The 12,808-nt window shown below is 31.7% G+C and overlaps 1 protein-coding gene across 12 annotated transcripts in view; it reads right to left on the bottom strand.

Moving 5' to 3' along the window:
* LOC148621579 (high affinity cAMP-specific and IBMX-insensitive 3',5'-cyclic phosphodiesterase 8B-like) overlaps nt 1–12,808 on the bottom strand; it is a 127,118-nt gene that overhangs the window by 5,511 nt on the left and 108,799 nt on the right. For 8 of the 12 annotated variants that reach the window (XM_088576097.1, XM_088576107.1, XM_088576109.1 and 5 more), the window contains 9 exons: nt 12,141–12,170; nt 11,502–11,528; nt 9,408–9,543; nt 8,307–8,505; nt 3,880–4,010; nt 3,401–3,487; nt 2,136–2,274; nt 1,427–1,600; nt 392–521 (listed from right to left, as the gene is read on the bottom strand). In XM_088576097.1, coding sequence (XP_088432223.1) covers nt 392–521; nt 1,427–1,600; nt 2,136–2,274; nt 3,401–3,487; nt 3,880–4,010; nt 8,307–8,505; nt 9,408–9,543; nt 11,502–11,528; nt 12,141–12,170 — 1,053 coding nt within the window. The remainder of the gene's footprint in view (nt 1–391; nt 522–1,426; nt 1,601–2,135; nt 2,275–3,400; nt 3,488–3,879; nt 4,011–8,306; nt 8,506–9,407; nt 9,544–11,501; nt 11,529–12,140; nt 12,171–12,808) is intronic. The other 4 variants (XM_088576101.1, XM_088576108.1, XM_088576102.1 and 1 more) reach the window with 2 other exon arrangements.

Here is a 12,808-nt window from a genome sequence, read left to right as displayed (position 1 = left end):
ATCATTATAATAGGTCAGTAGACCATTGCAAATATATTTTGATATGTACTTAAACAGATAACATTTTCAAATATTCATGCACTAACCATTTTATTGTATAGCAAACATAAATTAATTTTTCTTAAATGCATTTATGTTGATAATGACATTGTGAAAAATGCCTTACTGCAGAGTTAATTACTGAAATTAAAACATCACATTTTCACAATAACAGAAAGAACAAAATTTCAGCAATAAAAGTTCTAAATATAATGTTTATGAGTTTAAAATTTCATGATCTTGATACCCCGCAAAGATGTAGATTAAATTATACACCATAAGGTTGCATTTTTGTATAAAAACTCATTGTTTACTGCTAGTAATATATTAGTGAATACGTAAGATACTTTACCATCAAATTGTTCAAACATTTCGTTGATGAAAACATCAATAAAACTAAGTTGGGACTTTGGAACTCGTATAGATTTCCTGTCAAACACAGGCATGACCACCGGTAATCCTCGGGCCTTTTCTTCATCAGTCTGCAAAGAAGAATTTTTTTTCAATGTTAAGTTTTGTCTCATTGTAAAAAAAAATAATCAAAATTGAGTCTTGTTTTTATCCTTGCTAATCAATTATTTCTTACTTAATAACCATCCTTTGATAATAAAATGCTTCATGTGCTGCAGGTTGAACTTTGCATAGTGTGCAAGTATTGACAATACATTTAAACTTGATGCATCACTGAACTTGGAAAGTACACAAAGCTAGGTTTTTGACAAAGAATGCATCATAAGATTAGCGATCATGAAATAAGAAATTTGATATTAATAAAATCTGGTCCTGAACAGAAAATCTAAATGAATGGTTAGACTGAGCGAATAAAACAACACCAAAATTTTTTTTCTTGAAATCAAACAGATTAATTTTTGGAACTTTTCGATCTCAATGTGGACAAATTTAAAAATGAAGCTCTAAATACATGGTTTAATTCAACATATTGATAAATCTCAATGAAAAGTTCATACCAACTTTCCTTTGGTCCTACGGCCCTTCAATTTTCATATTGATCCTTTTAAACATTTTTGTCAGAGGTTATCACACAAATGCCAGTGTTAAAGTATAATAACAATGTCACAAATAAGAGGCCCTCGAAGAGCCTGAATTGCTCACCTGGAAAACCATGACCTAATAACTAAGTAAGAAAAGGTATCATGCTTTGTTACCATGTTACCAAAAATTGCTGAAAAAGAGCATATATTGATGTATGCTGCAAGTTCAAAAGGGTACCTAATGCACTGTAAAATTTTGGAAATGCTTTCTAAGTGTTTTCAAGTTTGGTTCTGAATAGTCTTGTAGTTTCAGAGGAGAGAATTTTGCAAAAAAACTGTTAACGACGATGACAGATGCCAAATGGCCATGTGAGCTAATAATGTTATAAACAAACCTGTTGAAAGTATTCCTCAGCAATTCTTTTCCCCCATTCTTTACACAGGTCTAGCGGACGGCATGGATTAGACACATCAGCACACTTGATCAGTATACGCTTTATAAAAGTTTTATTTTCAGGGGTAGATAACTGATTCAGTATCATAGTACTGTCAGGAGAACCATTTCCACTCTGGAAAAAATAGTATGAAAACTACTGATATCTTACATATTGGCTCAAATGAAGTCAGAATTGCACTTCTGCATACCAAACAAGACTGTGTGTATTTTCCCTTGGTTTTTTCCAAGAACTGATTGTTCTCTTTTTTATTTATCCTTGATGTAGGACTTTTTACTTTTATTATCTTCCTTGGTGTTGGATGGTTCGACTGATATTACTTTCCCTTGATTTTGAAAGGTTGACAGGTCATATTCTACCATGCATAACAGACTAAGTATAATGAGAATAGGTATGGTGTATATGTCAAAGAGACGACAACCCCATGGTGATGAAAAATGTCAGCCCAAGGCTATCCATTGGTCTTCAATGAACATGTTTTTACTTACTTTCCTATTTGCCTATAATCATGAAAATAACAAATGCTTATAAATGTATACTTTGTATTATAAAAGTTTGTTGTAGCCATGTATTAAAATATATACAATTATAGTGTAGAATGTATTTAAATAACAAAACAACTTCCATTACTGACAGAAAATATTCATACCATTGAAGAAGTTTCGTCCATTTTGAGACAACCTTTGTTTATGCTGTTAATAAATTTATAAAGATGTTGGACATGTTGCTTCATCTCAGTAGCAAGAACCATGTCTATAATATTCTGTCGTAGAACTTTATAGTCCTCCCTGTTAAAATGAGAGAAAAAGATGTCATCATTCTGGAGTCAGTTAGATTATAGTATTCAGGGGTATTCAGTTCTTTAAAGCTTAGGAATGAAGCAGATCATGAATTTTAAAGACCCTTAGGAGAAAGGATCTTCATAGCTACCCTGTGCATGATTATCCTACTCCAAAAACGTTTGAATAATATTGCTTTAATATACATGTACTATTTGAGTTATGGTGTACATGAAATAGGCATCCCATTAGCATAATGGACTAGTCGAGTTTATCAGCTACTAAACCTGCTTCCACTGTTTTACTATGACGCAGGTAAAAAATAAAGAATATACACCAGAAAAATAAATACCCTTGAGAGAACAATGCCTAGAGTAAAAGACAATCTCTTAGTAGCCCTAGGACACTCACTTGACAGTAAGCTCTCATCCTCCCCCTATACATATGAATGATTCAATGGGGAACAACCGGGAAGTAGAAAGTGGCAGAATAATAGGATAATTATTTGGAAAGAGTGAATAACCTAAATATGATCACAAGTGCCAAAGAGCGCCTAGATTTAACGAGTGTGCGGAACTTGTTAAATTTTAATGCGTTCTTGGCATGCACACATGATCACATTTTGGTTATTCAAAATAACAAAATGATAATCTTATTCATTGTATAGATTTCCTCCATTACTCATTGCTATTTTAAACATAAATTTTAAATTTTGTGAAAGGTGTATTGATATTAGTGTTGTGACATTTTGTGACATTCTGGCAGGAGAACGTACAAGAGTGAAATTACAAAATTTGTTTCAGTGTGAATTATCAAAAATTTTTACACAGGGAACATTACGTTGATCACTACTTTCTATATAATAATGGGAGGTCACCATACAGTAAAATAAAAAAATTATAACAGTCTGAATATGAAAGAGCAGAAACTGCTTAAAAGTGAAAGAAAATAGCCCTTGTAAATAAAAAAAAAACAAAAATTGATAAAAAAATTAATTATTTGGAAGAAGTTATGCCCTAAAATTAGTTCAAATCAAAGAAAGAAAGTCTCAGTGAATCACTGTTTTGGAAACACATGTGGATTCTCTTCAAATTCATACTGAATAACAGAAAACATCAATAACAATGTTACTTACGTTTCTATATTTTTGAAGATATTTGAAGCCTCATCTTTCCATGTTAACTGGAAAGCCAGAGCTGAATGGTGGTTTTCTAACACAGCCCTGGAAATGAATATTGAAATAACCATGTAAAAACAAGGAATGGCAAAAAACTTAAACAAGAACTGCTTTGTCAGGCATTCGAATACTGCAAGATCATTCAGTAAATTACAGCGAATATACCAGAATTATAAAAAAGTCAATACGTAGTTAAGTAGTGGAAACCTGTAGAGACAACATAAAGTGCATGTCATACAAAGTATACCTTCACTCTTACAGCAAGTTGATATTAGACAGCACCCAAAATATCTGACAACATATGCTCCATCAATATCAAGCCACACACAAAATTTGAAATGAATCCATCCAATGGGAGCCGATGACAGACAAGTTGAATACAATATACCACCCACTTGTTAAGTGGGGGTTTAATTTTCATCCCTAAAGAAACTTACTGATCATTGTAGAGAATAGCTAATTCATTGCCTTCATTGACCAAGAAAGCATTGGTTCTCCCTGGATGGTCAATATCATGTATAATAGCAGCCAACAAAACAGCAACCTCATCCATTTGGTCAAATACAGCCTATCAAAATAAAAAATATATAAATTTGGTTGTGGAAATTAATACAAGATACTGCCATTTTTCAAGTGTGCCTATTTAGTCTATTTTCACAATAAAGGAAAAAATGAAGAAAACAATATCATTGTACCATCAGAAATAATTTCATATTTTACAAATATTTTATTGTATACTAAAGCACTAAAAATTTGTGATATACAAGAAAAAAAAAACGAGAAAAAAAAACAACACCAAAAACAGCATATGTTAAATCATTTCTTATTCTACTAAACATGTCATTGTAATCCAACCCATTAATAATTATACACTTGTATACAGACTTTTGATAGTATCATAGAAGACTGTCATTGGAAGAACTATTGTTTATTGGGTACACAATTTCATGGTTTATGTGGTTTTAACCAGCAATGATAAGTACGAACAAAATAACAATTTGGAAAGAAAACTATAATGGTGTAATGAAATCCATGAAATTAAAAATACACGAAACCATGAACTTTGATACCCACAAATACAAGTAGATTCAATGGGTTCAAATAAGTGGTGGTCTGTCCTTGGACCTTTACATGTAAAGTTTCTTTTATATGTAATTGTCGCATTTCCCTGAATGGACTTTAGATTGTCAAAGATCCTCCACTCTCGGAAGTAAATCTTAACCCTTGCCTTTACACTAATTTGTTTACTGTATAATAAAATAAGAATATCATTATATTTCTGATTTCTATCAAATACCCTAAAATTTATTTACTGCAAATACTGTCCTAAAACCATATAAATGTAATATTTCAGTTTGCCATCACTAACTTGTTGAAAAAGTGGTATTCAACATTACATAATATTCACCTACAGTCCTCAAACAAATAAAAATAAAACAACATAGCAATATACAGTCAAACCGATCTAAATCAAACCGCTAGAGACTTAAACATTGGTTCAGTATGGACCAAGGGTCAAAGTGCAATAGAATTGATAAAAGCAACTTTAAAAAGTGTCTGGGTTTGACAAGTTTTTTTTTATTATTCAGGGTTCAATTTACATAGGTTTCACTGTATGTAATGGACTTTTTTGCCTTAGATTTATTCATTTTGTATACTCAGCTTGTCATTTTACATTACAGTCTACATGTACTTAAAGAGAACATGAACCAAATGGGGAAAAATCTTTTATTTCTACTGAAGTGTTACAATGAATAAATTGACCATATTTTCCCATAGAAGTAGAAGTTCAAACAATATACATACATGTGTACAGTAAAACATTAGCATGTAACAAAGCTTTCTAGCTTTGATAAAATAAGTAAGATTTAGAAGAGAAATATTAAAGAAAGACTCCAACCCACATCGGTTTAGTTACATTAAATTAAAGTGATTGATTTTTGGAACTTTAAGTACTTCTCCATCTAAGAATCTGGCAAAATGTGTATAAGCTGTGGCACATGAAGGGAAAAAACACAGAGCTTTTACTGAACAGATGTTTCATATGACAAACAATCCTGAAACAAATTTTTCCCATGCTACTCTTCTTGCTAGTTTGTCTGTTGAGAAACTCATAAATATTAGTACACTGCATAAATTTTTTTCAGTATGAAATTGCAAAAAAACCTCTTTGCAAGGCCCTGTCAGGCTATGCTTTTTCATAAAGTAGTAATATTTACCCAATGTTTGTGATTAGATAGTGATTTTACATTCTTTGGCAGATATTTCATGCATTTTAGGATGAAAATGTTTGAAAAATCCTTGGATATGCTGGGCCACAATTATAATGTGCTAGCTCACAAAACAACAGCCCACAGGCAGGCATGTCACCCAACTGGGACATACTGTTCTGATTTCAAGTCAACCAATATCACTCTATCTCGTTTATGCTGGTTAAAGGATCATATAATGGATGTTTTTAAGAGTCATGCTTTACATCTAATTTGTTTTGAAACTTCATTTACATCATTTTCATATATATAGCCTTTAATTCACACTTTATCTTTTATAATTTATACTCTAATGACACCAAAAGAAGAGAATCAGCAATATTTATCCAGGAAATCATTCAACTGTCTTCAACCTAAAGATACTTGTAGTAAGTGTGAATGTTGCTAATATATTTAAGGTTCACTGAATGTACCTCTAGGGTGTGATCATACCAGATACTAGTACATGACAATAAAGAAGTAGAAAACATTTAAAATTTTAAGCTGAATCTGAATTTTCCTAAAAGGTACCCCTTTAGTGCTAAAAATAGTATCTTTCCTGTCTCCAGACTTAAAAGAAACTTGATTTGTTGTCCAACCATATGTGTTAAGCACATCAAAACTAGTTTTATAAACATTACATAAAATGTACTAAGGTAATCCTTTCAAAACATGAGTATGAACAAACCTGTTTTACTTATCAATCCTCATCTAAATCACTCCGTTTTTTCATGCTTCTTCATTTAACAAAAACAATGACTTCTTTGTAGAAGTGTTGCATTCATTAGTATTTTCTATGTTGAAATCAATCAAGTTTTTCAGCATAAGACATATAGCCAGAGTCATTTATTTACAAGTCTCCTAAATAAAGACACTTTTTTATACATACCTTTTTTTCTCATTGAATGATCACAAACTTATTCAAGTTTAAAGAATGTAGAAAGTGCCTTGTGGTGAGAATCTGTCAACAGTTTTCGATTTCAAGGCTTCACATTGACACGATAGTTTTTTCACTCATATTTTTTGTAGAAAACTTGAGAAGCAACCATGACACTAGTGACTCAACAACCTTGTGATGAAACCTTACAAAATAACTTCACTTCATTCAGGAATATAGACTTTTGACTGTTTTTTCTATAAATCAAAGCCTACATCCCAATGAAGAGTTCATAACAGACCAAAGGGAGGGGTGCAGGGGGAGTAGGCCCCCTCTGGATAAGTTAATTAATATCATGCATAACCTGGGCAATAGTGAGCAAATAATCACCTGGAACTCACAATTTTTTTTTCTGTAACCCCTATCAAATCCCCTTCAAAATCCATAGGCAGAACATAGAAAGAGGAGCTGGCCGATGAGAATTTCAGTATTTTAAAATTGATAACAATTTGTACATATTAAAACAAAATAAACACAATATATTTCAATACATAATTAACGTAAGTGTTATTTAGTTTCCTATTCTTTTATTATTGCTATAAGAGAAACTATAAGAATAATTCAATAAGGTTCAGCAACCCTTGGAGACACAAATGCATTTTTCTGTATATGTTGAATCAATGACCTCAAATGTCTAGCTCATTTGCCAGTTTGATGTGACAAAACATGTACTTAAAGAATACATGAACCAACTGGGGAAAAAACTTTTATTTCTACTGAAGTGTTACAATGAATAAATTGACCATATTTTCCCATAGAAGTAGAAGTTCAAATAATATACATACATGTGTACAGTAAAACATTAGCATGTAACAAAGCTTTCTAGCTTTGATAAAATAAGTAAGATTTAGAAGAGAAATATTAAAGAAAGACTCCAACCCACATCGGTTTAGTTACATTAAATTAAAGTGATTGATTTTTGGAACTTTAAGTACTTCTCCATCTAAGAATCTGGCAAAATGTGTATAAGCTGTGGCACATGAAGGGAAAAAACACAGAGCTTCTACTGAACAGATGTTTCATATGACAAACAATCTGAATTTTCCTAAAAGGTACCCCTTTAGTGCTAAAAATTGATGCACAAAACAATTGTACAAATGTAAGTCTTCTTGTTACATATCTGATAAGATAAAATTTCAATGAGCTAAGTTTGATCATAAACATCAATATCTATAGTACAGATTCTACACCTAGTTCATCAACACCTGTATCCATATATTTTTCAAAAATACCCATATCCATACCTTGTTCATAAATACCAATATTCATACGTTGTTTATATATACCCATATATATATATCTCATTCGTAAATATCCATGTCGATACTATGTTCATAAATACCCATATTCATACCTTGTTTATAAATATCCATATTTATACTTTGTTCATAAATACCCATATTCATACCTTGTTCATAAATATCCATATTCATACCTGGTTTATAAATACTCATATTCATACCTTGTTCATAAATACCCATATTCATACCTTGTTCATAAATACCCATATCCATACCTTGTTCATAAATATCCATATTCATACCTTGTTTATAATTATCCATATTTATATTTTGTTCATAAATACCCATATTCATACCTTGTTTATAATTATCCATATTTATATTTTGTTCATAAATATCCATATTCATACCTTGTTCATAAATATCCATATTCATACCTTGTTCCTTTCTCGTTCCAGAAAATAAGCTGATGCATGCATGACATCAGCAGCATGAGTTGAGTTATGATATGTGTTGGAACTATGATATCTGCCCTCCACTAACTTCAACCAGTTGGCTAAAGTGCTCTCCTCAATTTGAAGAAATTCATGCACACCAAATCTAGTTAATGTCTTTAATCCTAAATATAAAAGTGGTCTGAAAAAAAAAAGAAAGAAAATTTAACTAATTCTCCATACTTTGGGACTCGGATAAGGCTCGTCTACATACACATAATATTAGAAAAAATAACAACTCCACCAAACAGTCAGAATGTTCCAGATTATTCTGTATTCCAGTTTAGACTGTCTTCCCTGTATTACTTCTGACTGATTGACAAGAGGCACAGTGTCTGTCTGAGACTGTCTCCCCTGTATCATATCATTTATGATTGTTTGACAAGAGGCATAGTGTCTGTCTGAGACTGTCTCCCCTGTATCATATCATTTATGATTGTTTGACAAGAGGCATAGTGTCTGTTTGAGACTGTCTCCCCTGTATCATACCACTTATGATTGTTTGACAAGAGGCACAGTGTCTGTCTGAGACTGTCTCCCCTGTATCATATCATTTATGATTGTTTGACAAGAGGCATAGCGTCTGTCTGAGACTGTCTTCCCTGTATTACTTGTGATTGTTTGACAAGAGGCACAGTGTCTGTCTGAGAATTTCTCCCCTGTATTACCTCTGATTGTTGGACAAGAGGCACAGTGTCTGTCTGATTATAGTAATAGACTTCAACTGTTAAAGTGTCTCACAATTAGTTCAAACCCAGCAGAAGCCAATGTGTCAATCAAACAACTACAGATCAAGGGTATAATTTTTTTTTCTTCTATTGCTGCTCGGACGTTAAACCCCAACAAACAAACAAAATTTTTTTTTTTTCAAAAGTTAATTTAAACTTTTCCTGTCAAAAGCCTTGTAAATTTGTGCTGCCTACTATAGTGAAACAAGATGATAAAACACTGGTTTACTACTTTCCCATCTTTGCTAGCCATGGAAGTAAGGGAGAAGGACTGTAACCCTTGGCTAGTGAAGACTTCATTTTCCTTATTTCTTACCTTCTACTAGTTACTCGTTCTAGTTCTATAACATTAAAGTCCCAAGCATGATCTCTAGCCAAAATATCCTGTATATGTTCTGGAACTTGGGCTAACGATGTGGCAGGACTAGGAATGTGTAGATGTGAATGGTGACCTGTAAATATATGTTAGAGTATGATAGGATGTGGTACACTCTGGTCCAATATTTGTTCCACAACATAAAGGCTTTAAATACATGTACACCTACTTTTCTAACTGTTGAGGACTTTAAGTAATAAGTCAGGCAAATAGAAGAAAATTAATTGAATAGATCATTAAAATGAACTAAGCAAAAATTATATCTTAGGGCATTTGAATTTTTAAAATCTCAAGTGGTATATGGAAGAACATAAAATAATTTCACTACAATTTAAGTAAAGCAGGAAAGTGATTTTTTAAGGGAATACATATTTTTAGCTAAGAAACAAGTGACCAGGAAATAGTATGTTGTAACCTTGATAATAATATACAATAAAAAAGACCAATGAAAACACAAGTTAGTATGAGATTAACATAAACTGTAAGAAATCTAGCTGTCAATGGGCAAGAAAATTTCACTCTTGAATTTCTGTTCCAAGGTGGAATTAACTGTTACCTGAATAGCATTTTAAAATAAAATTGTTATAAACAAAAATAAAAACATGATGTATTAGTTTAAGTCTATTTTCTGTTATTGAAGCATTTGTTTATTAAGCTATGGTTAAAAAATTGTAGTCAACAAAAACTCAAATTAAATAAATCACAAAACACAACCTAAATAAAATTTAATTATTTTATTTTTTTTTAGAAAACATGAATTACAATCAATTAATTGGGGAAAAATACACCCAAATCACAAAGAGCTATTGATATTTGTAATAAAAGGTACTAGTCCAAGGACTATACAGTAATCAGAACCATTCTGTTTAAAAAGTAATCATTCATGAAAGTAAACTTATTTAAAATACACTTCAAAGAAAAAAACACACAAATCTATCATTTTGTTGAGAAGGAAAAAGGACATTGTTTCTGGACATAGGCTTCTTATTTAAAATTGGACACCAACTTACCACGTTTTATATTCTGTATGTCATTTTTTATTGTTCAAAAAGGCACAAGCACGAGCAAGCCTTAAAAATCACATTTAAGTGGCATTAGCAGGCACTACAATGCCTAAATTCAGAAAGGGGAGATCTATCAAGCAAAATGCAATTGCAGTATCTTCAAATGTAAACAAATAAAATATCATTTAAAACAGTGAAAATATGTAACTGTTGTCTCATTTCCAAAGGGTAACTATTAAAAACTAAATAAATGTAAAAAGACAGGAGGATAACATAGAGGCCAGAAATCCCTGGCTTAATTAAGAGGCCTTAAGGAGGGAGACCTAGGATAAGGGACATAACTCTTGAAATCACCAAAGCCTTTCAAGTTTTAATTTGAAACAGAATGAAATCAATTTAAGTTACTTTGATGCTTACATGAGATTGAGATTGAGCCTGAATACAAACATTCAAATGATTTGTAAGAGTTGTGTCCCTTACCTTAGGTCTACCTCCCTAAGTCTTCTCCTATTCTTAAATTTATGTTACATTGGTATCAATGTGTGTACTGTGGAAGTTCTATTGTTCGTTGGGTACCAATTTTCGTGGTTTTCGTGGGTAGACTAAACCACGAAATTTGGTTCCCAACAAGAAGTAGATTTCCATTGATGGGTATACTGAAATCCTCGAAACTTGTGTTTCTTCCCTAATCCACGAAAATTGGTATCCACGAATTAATGTACTTTCACAGTAGTTTATCTATGTCACAACTTTGTTTTAAGTTCATTGGAGTATAGCTTCTTTGTTTTCAAGAACATTTTACATTTTGCTCAGAATTTAAATTCATAGTTTGACCAAACCATGAAATTCATATAAATTGGTTCCCAAAAAGCAACAGCTCTTCCATAGTATTGCACCAATTATTTTTTGCACTAATAAATTGTTACCCTTCAAAGTATTAATTACACATAAATATACAATAAATCTGTTATTAACTGCAATCTACACAAAATTAATATGAACTGTATCCCTGTCCAAGCTAATAACTTACTGGACTGTCTAGAGGATAATGCCCTGCCTTAAGAGTACATTTTCATTACAAGATTTTAGATATGATACAGCTGTGTTAATGAAATATATTTATGTCAAATGTTAACCATGTTTAGAAACTCATAACCAAACATTATTTTTTTTTAATTTAAAGAAGTATGGAAAGGTTGTTCCCTTGAGATATTTTAAGAACTTGGTCATCGATTAAAATTGTTTAAACCTGATAAAAGTTTATTAAAATACAAGTTATTATCATTGTAAGTAGAATATATATTCTTTATATAAAGGTTAGAATATTTGGGAAAAATACAACTTTGGGTAAGTGTAAATATCAAAGCATGTATGTGCAAAAGGGAGGGTAACCCAATGCAATGGACATACTTAGTGTATGACTGTACAATAACAAGCATATATAAAAAAAAAATTAACAGTTCACTTAACAATTATTGTATAAAATTGAAATGACTACAAATTTAAACTTATTAGCACATTAAATTTTCTTATCCTCATTAATATCAGCTTCACATTAAATTATAATATTCTCATAAAGAAGCACTTCATCTTAATGCATAGGATTCTTTGGTTACATTAACAGCGGAAGAGGAGTTAGATACCACATCAAAGCATCATGGGTACTTACTGGGGCGTCGAGATTGTAAGTCAAAACTCCCTGAAAATACATGTACAACAAAATAGCTCTCATTGACTGTCAAAAATGTCATTCTTTGTTCACCAACACCTCAACTTTGCATAACATTTTGTCTTCATAACTTAGTCATACCATGTTTATCACAAGAAGGTTTCATAAGTAAAATTTGCTGGAGATCAAACTTATAGTGAACTCTACCCAATCAAAAGTCACCTAATAACAGAATTTTTTATTTTTAATTCATAATACACATTTACAGACTGGATTGGTTCAAACTTTGGTTTATACTGGTTTCTTGGTAAGTAATTCTCAGCCTATCACTGAACTTTGACCTAACTGAACCATATCAGTCATGTGATCTTCAAGGCCTAAACTTCAAGCTCCACACAGCAGCAGTCATTCATTTCCTCTCTTACTAACCGCTGCAGACAGGCCTTTCAAAGTTCTCTGACATTGTTCAAGTCAAACGTTATTTGAGAATCTGATTAAGTCGCATAAAATCATTTACATTTTCGAGACTTTGCAAGATTCTTGCATTTTCTGAAAGGTCTGGCTGCAGCATCTAGATTGAATTTCCAACATCAGATGCTGTTTCAGAGCTTGCCTAAACCTAAGCATTACTAAACATATAGAATTTTTTGAAATATTTTGTCTGCAGC

The sequence above is a fragment of the Perna viridis genome, chromosome 3 (genome assembly GCF_037379345.1).
Source record: "Perna viridis isolate PV_CMFRI_1.1 ecotype Kerala chromosome 3, ASM3737934v1, whole genome shotgun sequence".
Classification (NCBI taxonomy): Eukaryota; Metazoa; Mollusca; class Bivalvia; order Mytilida; family Mytilidae; genus Perna; species Perna viridis.
This window is presented reverse-complemented; position numbering and strand designations above follow the sequence as displayed.